The 18,469-nt window shown below is 47.7% G+C and overlaps 1 protein-coding gene across 1 annotated transcript in view; it reads left to right on the forward strand.

Annotated features, from left to right (window-relative positions):
* The window catches only part of LOC142786651 (metabotropic glutamate receptor 5-like), a 155,360-nt gene extending 139,791 nt beyond the window's left edge, over positions 1 to 15,569 (forward strand). The window contains exons 12-15 of the mRNA XM_075884282.1: positions 584 to 710; positions 1,385 to 1,706; positions 6,610 to 7,242; positions 14,376 to 15,569. Of these exons, the coding sequence (XP_075740397.1) occupies positions 584 to 710; positions 1,385 to 1,706; positions 6,610 to 7,242; positions 14,376 to 15,351 (2,058 nt within the window). The 3' untranslated portion in view covers positions 15,352 to 15,569. The remainder of the gene's footprint in view (positions 1 to 583; positions 711 to 1,384; positions 1,707 to 6,609; positions 7,243 to 14,375) is intronic.
* Positions 15,570 to 18,469: the final 2,900 nt, after the last annotated feature.

Genomic DNA, 18,469 nt, shown 5'->3' on the forward strand with positions numbered 1-18,469 from the left:
TCTTCAATTACGTTCGCGTGTCTTTTAAGTTTCACTAACGCAAAGCATCACATAAAATGGCATCTATTCTTCTTTAAAACCCCCTTTTAATATCTCTAAAGAAGCAGTATTCTTTATGGGAAGCACCTCTTTTTCCTTCTAAGATTCTTTAAAATTGTGAAGTGTATCCGACATAATGGTGCATATGCTTAGCTTGTTCAGAATGCGTTCGCGTACGCGCACACACACACACACACACACACACACACACACACACACACACACACACACACACACACACACACACACACACACACACACACACACACAAACACACGCGCGCGCGCGCGCGCACGCACGCACATGCACGCACATGCACACACACACAGGCGGGCCCCCGGGGATGGCAAAAAGGGGGGCGTAGAGTCTGGCCCGTGCTTTGACGTATTGCTTTTAACGCCTAATATTCTGAAAGTGGAGGGTGCAGTGATGAACTTTCACCCCCGCCCTTTCCCGGGGAGGTATGTGCACGCTTATGCGCACATGCACACTCCAACTACTTCATCTTTCTGTAATTTTCACTTATATGGCTATATTCTTGCAGAGTATTCACTCGGAAACGATGAAGTGTTGCTGGAACTGCGTGGCCTGCAAAGAGAACCAGTACGTCAAGGACGAGTACACCTGCCTGGACTGCGAGAGGGGCTGGTGGCCTAATGAGAACCTCACGGGTGAGGCACTTTGCTTTTAACGCTCTATAAAAGAAATAGTAATTTCAATTTAAGGCAGCGAAACTTTGCACGCAAGGGCAAGTAATTACACCAAACTATACAAAGCACGAAGTGAGATTGTTCTGAGAATGTCGTGCATAAACGGCGCAGCGTTCGTTTAAAGGAACGGTGACACAAATATAAAACTCCATTGGCAGCATTCATTCGATTGCTTGGTATGCATGGCTTTTTTTTTAGTGAAGTATGAATGGGGTCTGCTGCGTAGATGTTGTTGTATTTCGTGCTCAACGGCGCGTTCCCGTCCACGAGACATCGACAGTATCTTGACGTGTCTGGCGAGTTCTTATAGGCCACGCCTCAGGCGCTGAGTGACGATGAGTGAACAGTCATGACTCTGACACATTTAGTGTTGTTATTGCGGTATTTTCATGTCGCCCATCTGGCGGGAGGTACAATTAAAGAGTTCACAAGAATCGACTTGCTCAGGATAGGGTAAACTGTAGATCATTGCCAGAGGCCCCCATCATATAGTGAATCGAAATATAGGCTGATAAACAGTCTAAATATAATGGCTATGATGATGATGATGATGGTTGCGTTTTGTATATCTGCGAAGACTCGTAATCTACTGTGAATAGTGCTCTTTCATTTAGAAACTACACACCTTTCTCCAGGTTGTGTTCGTATTCCCGAGGAATACATCCACTGGACTGACAGCCAGTCGTTGGCGGCCATGAGCATAGCCATCCTTGGCCTGATGGCCACGCTGGCTGCCATGATCATCTTCATCCGTCACAACGACACGCCCGTGGTGAAGAGCTCGACGCGCGAACTGTCCTACATCATACTGATCGGCATGTTCCTCTGCCATGGAACCACGTTCGCCCTGCTGGCCAAGCCCAGCGCACTCACATGCTTCATCACACGCGTGCTGCCCGGTCTCAGCTTCGCCATGATATACGCGGCGCTCGTCACCAAGACCAACCGGATCGCAAGGTACGTTGTCTTATAGATCAATGATGTTTGATACCTTGGTATTACATCCTTATAAGTTTAAACGCGCAAGTACTTAGTTGTTTTCGCGGTACATTAACGCAACGTTTACTACAGCCTGTGGTGATGATGACAGTATTTTAACGGAGGTTGAGTGCTGGCTGTGAAGACATCGTGGCTCAGGCTCGTGGTGGTCGCCCGGGAGGCGACGATTACGACTTCGCTTCGTCCTAGAGGCGAAGCGAAGGGACTGAAACGAGCGCAATGCAACATTCGAGAAAGGTGAGGTAGGCATACATATTAGCTGTCTAAGGCTGTTTTTGACCGTTAGCTAATAAAAATTGAAGCCGAAATGGACCTGCTAAAATGAGCAATGTTTCAGCTCGTGAAACGGGCAAAATCTGGGTTCTGAACTCAAGAGGTGCTACATCGGGTCGTCTAAAATTGCTGAATCATTGAGCCACCATGAGTACATCATTCGCACGCATGCGGTTCCCGAGAACAGTGCACTGGTGATCTGGCGAGTGGTGAGGATTCAAGGCTTCCCCGCTCTCGGCACTCGCATCGAGTGTTTGTGGACTGTATGAGTGGTATGAGTGCATTCCTTTGTGCAGATACGAGTACGCCTGAGTTGCCTGCTCTGAGACACACTGAACGAGCGTCGCCAGGCCTACACCCCTTGTCAAGGCCACTCGGTTACAGGCACTGCACCAGCTGCACTTCACCACGAGGCGCAGCGCAGTTCGTTGAGAAGTACTATAAAACACCTCACGCCAGAAACGTACTCGAGATGTATAATCGAAATGAACAGGACGCGCTCTACGCAACTGGTGAGCCCTGTTACACTCTCGGTACAAGACTCTCTGCAAAAAAGACGTCTTTCTAAGCTCCCCTGGCAAAGTGGGGGTGTTAGGTGCAGCCGACTTTCACCTATACGGCCACACATGGCCTGGTAGCAATCGCAATGACAAATCTGGGACACAAGGCCACCGACAGCGTGTAAGAACCCGCGGTCTCTCATTTCAGACGGACATGTTTATTTGCCGTCGGTGTTCTGGTGCTGAGCATGGGGTACAGAGCGCACTTAAATGTTTCAAGCCTCACAAACGCGTCCCTTGTTGCCATACGAAATCTCACGGCTCATGTAGTGTGCGCCAAAGGTGGCTTTGAGCTCTGTTTGTATTCTCTCGCTTGATAGTACTTGTTCTAGATCAAGGAGTGTACTGCTGACAACTTCGACGGTATGCTACTATTGGTAGGACGACCAGAAAGCGAAATCTCTAGTCACGTTGTATCAATCACTGAAACGTCACAGTCGAATAGGACGAGGCATTTCACCCACCGTGCGAAAGCTGTTATGCAATAATAAGGGCCTTTCGTGGCGCTGTAGTTGTCCACCGTTGCCGCCGCCGGTGTCGGTAACCTCTACTGCGAGAAACAATACGAAAAAAACGAATAAGAAAAATGCTCTTGGTGGAACGTGGCTCGACGATTGGTCCTCTCATTGGCCAATTAGCATTGCACCACAGATATATGCCGTTGGTTGAAGCTCCTTTGCGAGAAAACCGTATACAGGAGTCATGTTGGGAAGGAACCGTGTTAACAGATGCAATATGGAGGGTTGTAAAAGCGAAATAACGACCAGGTGTTACACGATGCTAATTCCGTAAACAGACGTCACTCAATACGAATTGCGTCACAAATGGGTCGTTGAATGCTTCCAACCCATTACAAAGGGCTCAGCCAAAATTTATCGTCATCAGTCTACGCATAAGCAAAGGGCACGTGATGCCTTTGACATGCGTCGAGGTTACCTCGTGTCTCACAGAATGACAAAGAATGTCGTTATGGGTGCCTACCAACTTCAGAAAATTTATGATTTATGGCGTAGCGGGCGCCTTGTAAGCATACTTGTATTTGTAACCCCAAGGAATTTTACAACAGGTTTTGGAAATTCAGCTCTTCCAACTTTCATTGTGACCACTCTGTGCGTTCTGCACAGGCCTGATGCCGCTGCTGCCGCTGGTATCCGTAGACGCTATTGTTCGTATTAATAAAAAGGAACGAAATAAAAAAAACACAGCATATCCACGGAGTGAATGATGATGAGTGGGGCGAAGCGGCCTTCAGCCTGTCCGTCCGTCCGTTCTTGCATCAGTCCGCCCGCGTGACCACCTATGCGTCCGTCCATGCATCCGTCTGTCTATCCGTGCGTCCGTCTGTCCGTCCGTCCGCGTGTACGTCTATCCATCTATTCATTTGTTTATGCATCCATCTATCCGTCCGTCCGTGCGTGTGTTCGTCCGTGCTAGTCTGTCTGGCCGTGCGTACGTCTGTGCTTCCATCTAGTAAACACTCCAAGTAGCGCCATCTCGCATCCCCTGAGGCACATACCCAATTTAGAGTGGGTTATGTGCCAAGCGTGTCACGCCGACGGACAGGGAACATTGCTCGACTCTAAAGAGCTTCGCCCCACAAAAAAGATATCCGTTATGAAAGAGAGAACACGAGAGTGTTTTATTCCGGTGTTCACCACCGCAACGCGTACCTGTCACAGATATGACGCCGTAAAATATAGACAGTTTCAAAGCTGTAAGCGTTGTACCCCAAAAAACTTCCCGTCACCACATTTAACAGCTCGTAATGTCGAAACATAATGCACGTTTTCAGGTTCCTTTCAAGGGATAGGAAAGTCTCCCTTTCGTTTCACACATAACAGGAACGTGCGTAATGTACAGAGGAATCTTTTGTGATTTTTATGTAGCTCAAAACAACATTTATTTGAATATATTGATACGCATATATTGATACGCATATATTGATACGAATATATTGATATTTTGACAGATAAGGGAAGGAAACTAAAAAAAACAGTGGCCTATCTTCTAAAGCTCTTGTTGTCCACCGATGCTATTATGGCACATCGGTGAACAAAACGGGATATCATCAAGGGCCTGTGTTTGTAAACACTGAAAGGGTCTTCCCAATAATCGTTGCCAAAGAAAAAAAACTAGAGAAGTAGTTGCACCACCAGGAGTCGAACCTACGACATCTTGTTGTGTAGCACGGTGCACCGATCGACCTGGCCACAGAAGTACGTTAGTCAGCGTCCTAACGGTGAGCTACTTGTATGCGCCATTTACCATTAGTGCTGCTCAGCGCTTGGTGGCTTCAGCGTGTTCTTGTTATTAGTAGCGAGATGGCGCGAAGGCAGCGGAGGGCGTGCTTTGAAGGTCGTCGCCCCGCGCCTTGCGACCTGCGCACGCTTCAACAGGGCGTGGACACTCGCGCGCACGCGCTTATATCATCACTGGGTTGGTTTGTGCATCTTTTACAGTCATCGCAAGTGTGCGCTAAAGCTACAGAGAACACGAAGGTCACTTCACTCGCTTCAGACGCCACATCGGCGAAAAGAGCGTGCTGCTCACATGTGACACTTCTTTGTTAACACTCCTCGTGTGTGTGTATACTGGTGGACTGGTTCCGGGCGCCCTTATTTGAGTGTGAGCAGAGCAATTTAAGGGTTCTGACGTGACAGTTGACTCGCGCTTGCCCAGTGTATGCTTTTTTCGGGCGTCCTTTCTACTTGAGGAGTGTGCTGCGAATTTCGAGCTCCTTGCCGTTTTTCACGTGACATTACACGTTACGTTCCTTCACTCCAGGGGCGAAACAATGCACAGTAAACGCTCAACTCCATCTGTGAATGCACGTTTCACTATCGTGTTATGCCGATTCTTATGACACAGGGATCAGTCGTGTTATTTTTTTCTGTTGTCGGGACTCCTCAGTTGGTGGTGCTCACTGCTCTGGCTTCCCACATGACCCACTAGGCCCCAGTTCAGCGTCTTTCGTTACATGTATTTTCCGCAATGCCAGTGAATCCCAGTAAATACTTCAGAGGATACAGCAAGCACTGATTTTTTTTTTGATTGTGCGTGCATTCCGTGGCCGGATCCTATACGCTGCCGGTATGACTGCTTGACTACATTGCAGGAAATGTCATTTCATTGTGAATAGTAGGTGCTAGGGGCCCCTTATATTAGTTGTGTACAGAAAAAAGAGCGTCGTGCTGCTGCTTGTATTCTCTGAACAAAGGCAGATCTCCTCTAAGAGAAACCGCGTCCAGTTACATTCATGGATTAGCTTATCCACGTCATCATTACGGCGTAACCTTAAAGCTCAGACACTCAAAGACCTCCTTGCTATATTTTCGCCACGCGGGATTAGCGCCAACATGTTCTAATCATGTGTTTACAAAACCGTATTCCCCGCAACTTCATTATGTGTAGCTTGCAAGACAAAAGGTGACGTTGAACGCCGCATGTGGGAGTATATAGGAGGCCTTACATAACGGAAACTTTCATTTGAGAGGACGTGTCTTGACTGTTCCTGAATGATTCAGGGATCGCACCAAGGACTATGACTGGAAGGGATTGACGTACTCATTTAAAGACATTGCGTCTGAAGCGGGGGTGGGCGGTTCGGTGACGCCAGACGCGGGGCTTCGCGCCAAATGACCCACGTATTGCTGGCTCTCATACTGTGCCGACACGCATGTACGCAGCAGCACTCCACTTTTGAGCCATTTACAACTTACTTGAAATTTTCTACTCCACGACCGCTGCGACACTTCAGAAGATTTACACATGTGACTGTCATTGGTTCTGCAGGATACAGAAGAGATGAAATTTTATTGTGTTCTTGTTTTGTTCAAATAGGCGGGCACACGGAGACTTAGCGTACAGACCTGGGTGTACTAACGGAGGTTTGTTGACCTCAGAAAATGGTCGTTCCGCTTACCATCGAGTCACTATATTTGAAAGTTTTAGATGGAAACCCATTTGTTAATGCCACTGCCAATACTGAACTATGTAACTCCACCGTATTACCAATTCTGACCTCGCAGAATCCTGGCCGGCTCCAAGAAGAAGATCATCACCAAGAAGCCCCGCTTCATGAGCGCCACCGCCCAGGTGATCATCACGTGGCTGCTCATCTCCGTCGAGGGCGCCATCATCGGCGCCATGGTGGTGCTCGAGCCACCCGACTCCATGTTCGACTACCCGGCACTCGACCGCGTCAAGCTCATCTGCAACACCACCACGCTGGGCATAATCGCTCCGCTGGGCTTCGACTTCTTTCTCATCGCCATGTGCACGGTGTACGCCGTGAAGACGCGCAACGTGCCGGAGAACTTCAACGAGGCCAAGTTCATTGGCTTCACAATGTACACGACTCTAGTGATATGGGCCGCGTTCGTGCCCATCTACTTCGGCAGCAAGCACAAGGTCATCACGCTCTGCCTCTGCATCAGCTTCTCGGCCGAGGTCGCCCTGGTGCTGCTTTTCATGCCCCGCGTCTACATCATCCTCTTCCGGCCGGACAAGAACAACCGCAGCGCTTTCACCACGGCTAAAGACGTGCGATGCCACATTGGCTACATGAACTCGAACATGGCCACGGCCACTGCCTCGGGTGCCTCGGCCGTTTCCAGGAACTCGTCGCACTCCACGTCAGAGTTCTCCATGGAATCACCGAGGTGAGGGAAAATATTTTGACTTATCTGATTTTGTGTAATCGGTCAAAAGGTTTCGTACAACCAGTTAATTTATATTTATTTGCCAGAACTGCATACACAATATTTTGGATAAACTTACTGGCAGGCTCGCCGCCAGGAATGTTCTTCGGGGGGTAAGGGCGCATTTTTTAAAGGCCTCAAAACACCTCTTTTCATTTATTCTCAGGAAAACACCCCCCATCATACAAACTTCGGAAGGGGGGGGGGGGGGGTAGGGCACCTTTTTTGGCTACGAGCACGCTTCTAGGCGTAAGGCCGCAAAGTAGAATGCTGACGGGGCCCATGGTACTATTTGCATGACAACGTGTGAGAACGTGTCAAAGTTTACTAGTCATATGAAATCGCTAATCGGTAAAAATGTGTCATACGTATGCATCAGGGTGTTTTTAACATACTTAGCTATGTGTTTACCATTACCACAAACTCAGCTATATGATTGGACGTACGCTGGAGAAAATGCTGTTGGCTTTGAGGTGTCTGGAACAATTGTTTAACATAGAAATTATATTATAGGTTGAGTCTTACCATTGTAATTGCGGTAATTTGTGGTTTTTTCGTCATTTGTACTCATGCCATGCGTCTTAGCTGGTATTACTAATTTTCTTGTATTTCTCACTTGTGGTTTTGCGTATTACAAGGGAATTAATAGTGCTTTTTTCTATTTATATGTATATGGCTTCATTGCTATGATCTACGGTGAGAATGGCAGCATTGCTAAATAAGTAACACGCGTATGGTCTCAGTGACAAGAATTTCGTTGAAATTTGTGCTGTATATTTACGGAACTTGGACACCAATGTACCGCGAGAAGCAGTGAATGAATGGCGAACTAATAATGCGAGATCGTTTGCTGTACTGCGATGCGCTATTAGGTTAGCGTATGCAGTTTCCATGCAGCCTTAGAACCTAAACACACCAGGATAAACAAGAAAAAAAAATCGGCGCCCAAGCACTCTAAACAGATGGAGCTAAACCAGTGCAGCTGAAACGTGTGACCATGGTGTTTATCAAGAGCTGGGATCTGTCAGTTTCTCTCCAGCTGTGAATTTCAATTTCTCTATCACGACATTTAGGCAGTGCATGCTTCGAACATTTTGTTTCGTGACACTAGCCAAGTTTTTAATAAAAACACCCAGGTAATCTTATAGTTCGAGATCTATGCTGGACTGGGAGCGTCCATATCTATATTTGCCAACAAAATGGGAAAATAAACAATGGCACAAAAATGAAAACCCTTACATATAGTGTATGTTAACATTGCTTTTGCAATATTGTGTCTGCACAGTCACGAACCACCATATTTTTTTTACCTCTTAGCCACATTGTAGCATATTTGAAGCAACGCAGTTATACGAAAATAATCATTATAAATAAAACACCGGTGTTCTGAAGAAACGTTGGTACCGAGGAGGTGATGGTAGGATTCTGCCCGCAGCTTGGCAACGACACCTGATACACATGCAGGAGCTCACAGCGTTGCTTTTTGACCCAAAGTTTGTTCAGGCGACTGTGGCGTGGCTGTGTAAGGCTCTCTTCATAAGCCGCATTGCGCGGTCCCGTATGTATGCATGCCTATACACATCACCTGCAGTGGAGAACGCGGAATGAGGTTTTAAACACGAGCATCACAAACACACAAACACACACACACAAACACACACACACACACACACACACACACACGCACGCACGCACACACACACACGCATGCATGCACGCACACTCAGAAGAGAAGCCAAGCAGCCGAGCCAACAACAAATCCTCTTTTTATGCGGCACCGGTGGAAAAGCTGCCGTCATCGCCGCAGCGTAGTTGCCTGTCGCGGACAACATCATTATTATTATTATATCTTGTTGTTCTCTATTTGCCTGAACGACGTCACCCGCAGCTGTCACCGCGACGCTGCTGCAGTACGCATGCCTGCCTCGTATTTGGGCTTTGGTGCTTGGCTTTTCAAAGCCAGTCACGCATGCAACCACCTGCATAAGGAAGGGAGCATGTGAATCCCTCCTCCCCATCCTTATCGCCTACGTGTACTGCCTTCTTTTCAAATAGAAAAAAAGTTCACCCGATTTTCTACCTTCTGCTTCATCGAACTCCTCGTTTCAATCCTTTTGCCAGGATGTGTTTTGATACAGCAGTAATGCAAAAGAATTCGGAATGGTAGTTTACAAGAAAGCTAAAAAATGAAAAAAAGCAAGAGAAACTCAGAGATGGCAGGAAGATTGTGTAATACAGGGCCGTGGTGGAGTTTTGTCGGGTGACGGCTTCGTGGTCGTAAATGTTTGTTCTTGTCGGCTAACAAGAGATATCTACGAACGTGTATGGTGCTTGTCAGCATGAGAATAGTCTTCTGATAAAAATAATATCAAGTAGGAACAGACGAGATAGCATTACATCAAGTCAACAGAGCGTAGCGCTAGTCCACCCGCTTCGATATTTTCGCTATTATACAAACAGGGATGCGTGTACTTAAAACAGGGTTTTATGGCCCAGCCGGCACACCTGGCTATTATGCACCGAGTCGTTCATATAAAAGAATCTAAGATAAAAACGTGAAAGGGTAAACAAAGCATGAGCGTCGGGTTTACTTTTTCTCCTTTACGGACAAAACCGTAAACACTGCCATCTTCTGAAGGTCGCGAGATGTAATCCTAGGCGCAGCGGACGCATTTTATATAGGTGTAGGCGATATTGCTTGACGCCCCTGCGCCTAGATTTGGCCGCAGGTTAAAGAATCCCAGGTAGTCGGAACTTCCGGAGCCCTCCACTGCATCGTTTCTGATAAGCATATCGCGGTTTTGGGACGTTAAACCCCGGATATTATTGTCAGTTAGTGCTCATCCTTTGTATACTTGGGCACCCTTCTCATGCGCCCTTCTTTGTGTTCGAGCCCCGTCGCGGTGGTCTAGTGGCTAAGGTACTCGGCTGCTGACCCGCAGGGCGCGGGTTCGAATCCCGGCTGCGGCGGCTGCATTTCCGATGGAGGCGGAAATGTTGTAGGCCCGTGTGCTCAGATTTGGGTGCACGTTAAAGAACCCCAGGTGGTCTAAATTTCCGGAGCCCTCCACTACGGCGTCTCTCATAATCATATAGTGGTTTTGGGACGTTAAACCCCACATATCAATCAATCAATCTTTGTGTTCGAGGATTAAGTGTCGGGCTGTGACAGCTCTTCGTGCTCGTCCTGTGCATGTTCTTTTCGTGGGACCTTTCTCCTTGGGGAGCGAGCCGCAGCTTTCAATCTCAAAACATCCAATCCTTTATCCATGTGGTCAAACAATGGAAAATAAAAGCTCAACAACCTCTGTAAATAACATTCCGATTATCGTGTTTTTTTTCTTTACTTAGTGGAACAAACATCCAGTGACAATCTTTTCTCTTTTCCAACAATACCCGGTCGGGAACTTACATCGGGTTGGACCAAGAAGGTTTAAAAAAAAATGCTGGAGTGTAAATTCTTGCCTACGAGTGAAGCCGTGCCAACCGTAAGATGGCGCCTGCGGCAGTCATCTTACTAGGGGCATGATAAGCTGTTGGCGTTCGGCGATTAAGAAAGAGCGTTTTCCTCGCATGCCCAGCGAGTATAACGTGGCTACCTTTTCGGATCAGAAAGGGCTCAAACTGCGTCCTTGTGTTACTATTTTTTTTTTGGGAGCGAAGCTCCTTATAGCGGCACCCGTTCGTCCCTTGTAGTCGTAGTAGTAGTCGTAGTGTGTAACAAGTCTTACATTTTGACCTTGAAGGTGGTGCCGGTGAGAGATTTCTTCTGTGCGTTGTTAAACAATAAAAAATTCGCAGCGTGCGTGTTAACTAAAAGCCGAATTCTCCTGTCTCTCATTCACCCTTAGCAGCCATTGACATGTACATTGAGTATCATCTGACATGAAAGGGTTGCTCTCGCTGGGCGTAACCTCCTTGGTTTTAGAAAGGTTTAGCGAGCGTTGGGTCGCAGTGCCATGAATACAGTGAAGTAGTATATACCATGAACTCGAGGTGGTTAAATGTGGGAAGTGGACCCGAAGCGCATGCCGTAAGAAAGTGTGCGTGTGCCACCTCTCGTTCAGTCCTTGTAATGTCCGCTGGATGACGGTGCTTCTATATGAGGAATATGTGATGAAAAGATGCTAGAAGGTGGTACTTGGAGTGTTGAATTGGTGGACGAACGGACACACACACACACATGGGCGGACTCATGGATGGCTGCATGGACGGATGCAGGAGCAGATGCATGGTCGAAAGCAGGGACGGACGCACAGATGAACGTGCGGGCGCACGAACAGATGCACGCGCGCATGGGTGGATGGATGCACGGGCGGCCAGACAGACGCACGCATGGATGGACGGAAGCAAGAACAAATGGACGGACGGATGCTTCGCCCCACTATCCATCATTCAATCCGTGGATATGTTGCCATTTTTTTGGTTCTCCGATCGTAAGCGCAGAAGATGGGGTCACCTTGATTAAAGAAGTGTCGAAGATAAAAATATTGAATGAAGCGGGCCTGTTGTAAGACGAACTTGAACTTCAGCATGAAAGAGGCTGTCCAAACAATTGTACGATTGACGTAGCCAGTAGCGGTGGTCCAGTAATTGAATCTGCATTTAAAATGACTGAAAAATCGTCCACGTATCTGAAGACCGTTACTGCGCCTAGTTCGGCTTCGCCAAGTAAGCTCTTAAGAAGAATGTCAAACTTGGTGTGGTGTGGTACAGCCTGGTATCATGGTCTGGACTGGGTTTAGACTGTTGGCCACGACTACCGCCAATTTTCTTCGGATTCGCAAGCGTCTAGACCTGCCGAAGAAATTGCGACGAAACGTCGTCGATAAGATATGCATGCGTGTTCGGCGGCCTTGTGTTCTTTGTGTTTTCTGCGCGTTTTCTGTGTATTTTTTGCGCTGTAGTGTACCAGAAATTTGTTCCCTGGGCACGAAATTCTTGGCCACTGCATCCAGCGCTTTATCGGCGACGTTGCTTCTCGAGAGAACGATAAATTGAGTACTCCCCTAGGAAGCTGTCCAGTTCTAAATATTCGTCTGCTTTGTTTTTGTGCAGACAAAATAATAAACAAATAACAGCAATAATGTCGCACATCTAGTTGTAGTCGACGCATACGAATAGCGAGGTTTTTGGTTAGCGTTCCAGCGATGCTAATGCAATTGCATTGTGCATTACTCTGGAGTTGAACAGGCTTGGTTAGAGTGATTCATAAGAAAAACGCAAAGCAACGCGGAAGACATATGTCGGACATGAAACAAAGCGCAAAACAAAATAAAAAATGGAGTGAAGTTTCTGTGAGGCCTTCAGGGTATTCTGCGTAACGGCACGTCACGTATGCGTTGCAATGCACGGATTAGTGAATAATAAAAATTGCAGTAAGAACATCGAAATTAGATAATTGCAATCAGTGTGGACAAAATCGTTTTTCATCTCTACTAAAATATTTTGCACCGGAATACATGTTGTACTTGCGCAGTTCTAGACTAGAGTAAGCAAAGCTTTGTGTCATATAGCATTTGTCGCCGTGTCACATGAGTCATTCGCTCTACTCTTGGGTATCCATGTCAAGTTCTGAAAACCGCGCAAAGTACCTGACCAACGCTAACCCTGCGTACATTATTCTAAAACTGTCTATTCCCGATATAAGTTTGAACGACTCGCGGATGTCTGAACAAGTTATGCATCAAATCGAAACCATAGAACATTGATAATCAATAAGAAGAATAAGCCCGCCGAATTTCACATACTACCAACCCCTATGCTTTCTGGTAGCTTAGGGCTCCAGATCGTCAGGGAAGTCGAAACAAGCACCGCATTGTTGTCATCGTACTACGTAATCTACTTCGACGCTGAGCAACTCCACCCTCGTTCCACTTCTTCACTCCGGTGATAGTGGTATCTGTAGCTCTGCTATATATAAACGAGTTCTATACATTTTCGTTTGCTGCTATTCGTAGTTATATTTACACTGTATTCGGCTGGCAGCGCGCGCCAGTTGCAGCTTCACAGCTGCAAACTTGGAGCCTCTGCTACATGCCTCCTCCTCTGTTCGTGCCCGAGGACACGGTCGTCCCTCCTCATGTATCACCCTCTCCTCTTCTCCATTGTCCCTCGCAGTCCATGTTCAGTAGCTTGCTGCGTGCCATCGATCTATGCCGAAGCCAAATGGTTGTTTGCGGAAGAACCGGATTAGCGTGGCCCGTGTTCTTCTTCCGCGTGTTCTTGTCTACCGCGTTTTGTAGCAGGAAAATGTGTGCATAATTAACGGTCGCGCAGCGCGTCCAATCACTGGAAACTGCGCCGCCTTGCGGCGTGGCTGCGTGCATCTGTTTGTGTGCGTGAGTGTGGGAGGGGGACGGTAGTCTGAGGCTAAACTACAACACGCTTAAGGACAACAGCGTTGCGTCCCTTCTTGACATCATGTGCAATACACTGTTAGAATGAATTGTTGTAAGCAGGAAAAGAGCAAAACTTGCGATCTTGGGGCCTGCTGCGTAAACTTCACGTCTAATGAACTATCCTGGCTTAGACATGATAACATGGCCTCGTTTTAAGCACAATCAAAGAAAAAGAAAACAGATGAAACGCACTTTCGTTTGTTAGTTCTACCTTACTCTAAAACTACCGCTACTCCCTTAATCAGACCCTAGTCCGCTTGGTGGTCGCAAGTAGCGCAGCGCAGCAGCAGTACTTTCTACAAATGAATTTATTAGATTGGGTAGACTCTTATGGCGTCTCCCAAAACACAGGTCATTGCGCCGTGGGTGACATCCATGTGATGACCGAGAGACCGAGCCCTTCAGCCATTTCGAAGGATTGGTGGGCAGACCAGAGTTGTTGATATCACCAGCATGCTTTGATTGATTGATGTGCGGAGTTTAACGTTCCAAAACCACCATATGACTATGAGAGATGCCGTAGTCAAGGGCTCCACAAATTTCGACCGCCTGTGGCTACTTGCATGCTTTCGGTGAAGTGTAGTTTTCAGTATTGAATGTAATTGTTGAAACACAAATATAGCCTCCCTTTCGCAAACGAAATTCAATACTGAAAGGCGTTTTCTGACCTGACCTTTCATGTGTTTGATGCAGAAACCACACCGCAGAGACAGTCATCAAACCGCCGCCGACACGAACCAAGAGCCTCAACTTGCTGGAGTGTTTCCGGGCCAGCAAGCAGGACCGCATCGCAGCCAGCGTAGCCCAGCACATCCGGGCCGTGCGAGCCGCCGAGGCGCTGGACCGGCGTACGCACCTGCGGCACTCAGTCGAGCCGCTGTTCGGCACCACAACCAAGGTTCCCGCGCTGCGCACCTCCTCCGACTCGCCTCCCGGCGCCCACGAGCGCCGTAGGCTGGTGCAGCAGCAGATCGCGTACGGCGCCGCGTCGGCCTCGAAGCGCGAGGTCTCCTGCCAGACGACGGACGACCTGGTCGAAATGTGGATGCCCTGCCTTCGCAGGCGCATCGCGCGCTCCGAGACGCTCATGTCGACCTTGTCGCCCGACGACGAAGACGACGTGGCGCCCGGTCTCCGACACCGGAAGCTATGCCGTCACGTGCCCTCCGTTAGCGACGACGAGGTTCTGGACGTCGTGTTCCGCGGCGGTAGCTCGCAGCAGCATCACCACCACCTACCGGGCGGCTCGGTGCGGTACGGTCGCAGCGTTTCCAGCAGCGGTGGTGCTTCAGCGGCCTTCAAGAGCGACGAGTCCCTGCTGGAAGGCGCTTCCTCGATCGTTGAGGAGAGCGCCAGCAGCGGCAGTGAGGACGCCGCCGTCTACAAGAACATTATCATCAGTCTCGGAAGCCCCGACGCGGTGCGAGTGCGTCAGACTCCAGCATCTCCGGTGATAACGCCCCGTCGCGGCAGTAGCGGTGCCAGAAGCATAAATAGCGGCGAAGACGCCATGGCCGCTGCGTCGACGTCTTCGTCCCCGTGGGCCGAAGTGTCGGCCCAACTACTGCTCAGGTCGTACAATGGCAATGCTCAAGGGACCGGCCAACAGCCCACGTACTGGGCCGGCCCATCGTCAGGATGCTCAGGCCAAGAACGCTTCGGCAAGTGAATGGTTTGGCTTTCTCTTCGATGCCCCTTACTGCTGTGGCTGGAACAGTCGCCATTTCAAGGTACCGTCGAGTGGTTTGCAGAATAGGGGTTTGTTTGTTTTCTACTTCTGTGAACGTGTCTCCCCCGGCGCTTCCTGATATTCCGGTGAAACCTTTCTATCTATCGAGGCCAACGTTCTCAAATCCGAGACCTGTCCCCTCTCCACCTTCCCACAATGTCTGCCGTTTTCAGACGAGCACCGCTCGGCAAACGTGTGAATTTCTAGGGCAACGGATGACGGGTGGCTCTGCTACCGCTGTCCTTGTTGGTGTTCTTTTGTGTGTTATGCGCGTTTTGTGGTAGCAGCGTGTGCGTTTCAAATGAAACGCCCGCGAATCGTGCCGCTCAAGAGTGTCATCACTTATTTACTTCGGCTCCCAAAGCCTGTCTTCCCGTGTCGTGGGAGAGCACATGCGACATCCGAGAACCTATCTCCCACGCGATTATGAATGTGACCTCTGGCAGCCTCTACCCCACAGCCTATCGTGGTCGACCGTGTGTTCCTGTTTCAATAGGCAAGTGAAAGACGGCCCGTTTCATTGCCGGGTGCACGTGGGAAAACCCTTTCCGTGCGTGTTACGAAATGTCTACACCGTTTTCCTTTCTGTTGACTGAACATCGTCGCTGCCTGAGATGATGCCCACTGTCCGTAGTCAACCTGTGTTATCACGTAGTCTATAGTATGCGGAGTACTAATAACCCCGATACAAAACCTACCATGCACAGACGAGCTGTGAAACTCGAGCAGTTTTCACTATTTTTCAGCGCGCTCCTTGTAACCACAGTGATGTTCGCTTTTTCCAAAGTCGACAAAGTCGACGCGAGGTCACAGTTTTTTTTTACTCATCGCCATAATTGTATTACTTTATTACACAACACATTCCCTGCTTCGTGTGTTGCGTAAGCGAAGAAACGATGCACATTATTCATTTTTATTGCTGCCAATACGAACGACACCGGCGAGAAAGCAGCTTTTCACTCATTAAAACATTCCCAACGTCGTTTCGGATTGAACTGTTTTAAAGGAAGGCGATAGGCAGATATGTACCTTCATTTTGTTCGGTGCTCTCTTTTTTGTGTTTCTCGCAGCTAGGCTTTCATCCATCGTTATTATTTATTGTGAATGAGTCAGTAGGCACCATTTATTTCCGCGTTCAAAAATCAGAATAACTCGCTATGGAACCAATTAGCCCTAGACATGAATGCCGTTCCTTTTTAAATCATGAGTTTATATTGGACGCTGGCATTTGCGTATGTCTTCTGACTATGGTGCTGAATAAAGTAGTCAACATTGAGGTTCATAAAGAATCTGCGGCTAGTATGTAGAGCAGACGTGAAGTATATTTATAAAATTTTGCTTTACCAGATTGCAAAATAATATATTTATATGGTGCATTACACGTGGGAATTGAGGTGACTTTTTAAACGTGTGTTCCAAAGCTCTTGTGGATTGACTAGTTAAACTTTAACTGAAAGTTTGATTGGCAAGGGCGAACACAATACACCCCCTTCCCCTCCCCCACACACACACACAGAGAAACGCGGACAAACGAACTGATGTCACGAAACTACCAACCCATATCTTTAACAGCTTAACAGTGCGCATTCGAAATGGCGTCTGCTCTCCGTAGCTCGATGTTCCATTATCTCTATCCTTTCGATGTTCAATACACACGTGCTGTTTATCTCTGTCATTGCTATGTGTGTGTGTTGGCACTTGTAAATACGCAAATCGAAGCAAGCTTCTTTTACCACATTCTTCTTTTCGTGTTACCGTGCTCTCGAATACATGTTTATTCTTTCTGTGCTTATACTGTCCGGAGTATTTAAAAAACCTCTACGCCCTTGTCGCCATTAGCAGCGACTGGAGTGGTGCTCAAGAAGTTGTTAATACCAAGCGGTGATGCGGAAACGTTTGCCACTGGCGAAGAATATACCTTCAGTAGAGCTAGTCGTTTTCATGTTCCTTTCTCTGTGTCGTGGATCCAACGAATAGAAGTGGACGTTTGTGCGTTTTCACTTTTTTTTTCAGGAACCAGTGAATTGAGATCAATGGTTGTATATTGTGAGGGCTGAAGCGAAGTGTTGCTTTCCGGGGCTTGTCCCTCAGTAACTGTATGGGTTTGTTGTTTAAACCACCAATACTAATTATACAAGCTGTTACTACAGGCTTCGTTTGCAGTATATTGATGGGAAGATATGCTGCAAGAGACGCATGGTGCAATGATGGCCGACAGGTTCGTCGAGAGCTTATGTGTCGTTGTCACTCAAGACAAGTGAATTCCCTTGCTGGCAGGGCTCTCTCGAGTGGGCCCGACCAGCGGAGGTATGAGTGCGCCATTTGCCGGAGTGCGTTTAAAGACTTTTTGGATTGCGAGTGTTCACCAAATACCGGGTTTGTTACACAGCTCAAGTTAGCATTCTTTTCTGGCCAAACAATATGTGTTTGCGTGTTTGTCGGTGCAGTATGTACATGTCGAAGCCGGTTCACGCTCTGTGCTCCCAGCTGTGTTGCTTTGCAGTGGAATGTTCTTGTCAAAACAGTCGAGCTGCTGTTGTGAAACGTTCAAGGTCCCTCCTATTTCATACACAAACACAAACACTACCTGCAGTATTACTGATACAGTTATTTTTTTTCCTCACACTTGTCTTCAACAGGTGGTTTTCAAAGCTGTGTCCTTCGAGTGTTACCATTAGTACACAGAAGCGCTGCAAGTAGGCTTCAGTAAATAACATAAGCCAGCACCAGTGTTTATCCCCATGCCCGTTCAGCAGTTCAGATTGAACAGCGTCATTAACTCGAAAAGTCGGGGTTTCAAAACGGGATAACAATCATGGAACACGAATTGCGCATGAAAGTTTTGGTGTTTCATAAAAATATGTAACGCTAACATAGTGACATCTCATTATTGCTGACTGGTGCACCATTAGCTCAATGTTTTCTTTGTGTAGACTATAGGAAGGTGTAGAGTCGGGAATACGACCATGGTTGTCTGGTGTCTTCTCATTAGTTCTTCATTTACTTTATTCGTCATACGAATTTGATAGGCTGAAAATAATGGTGTCTGTAGTGTATT

Source organism: Rhipicephalus microplus, unplaced genomic scaffold, assembly GCF_043290135.1.
Source record: "Rhipicephalus microplus isolate Deutch F79 unplaced genomic scaffold, USDA_Rmic scaffold_27, whole genome shotgun sequence".
In the NCBI taxonomy this organism is placed as follows: domain Eukaryota; kingdom Metazoa; phylum Arthropoda; class Arachnida; order Ixodida; family Ixodidae; genus Rhipicephalus; species Rhipicephalus microplus.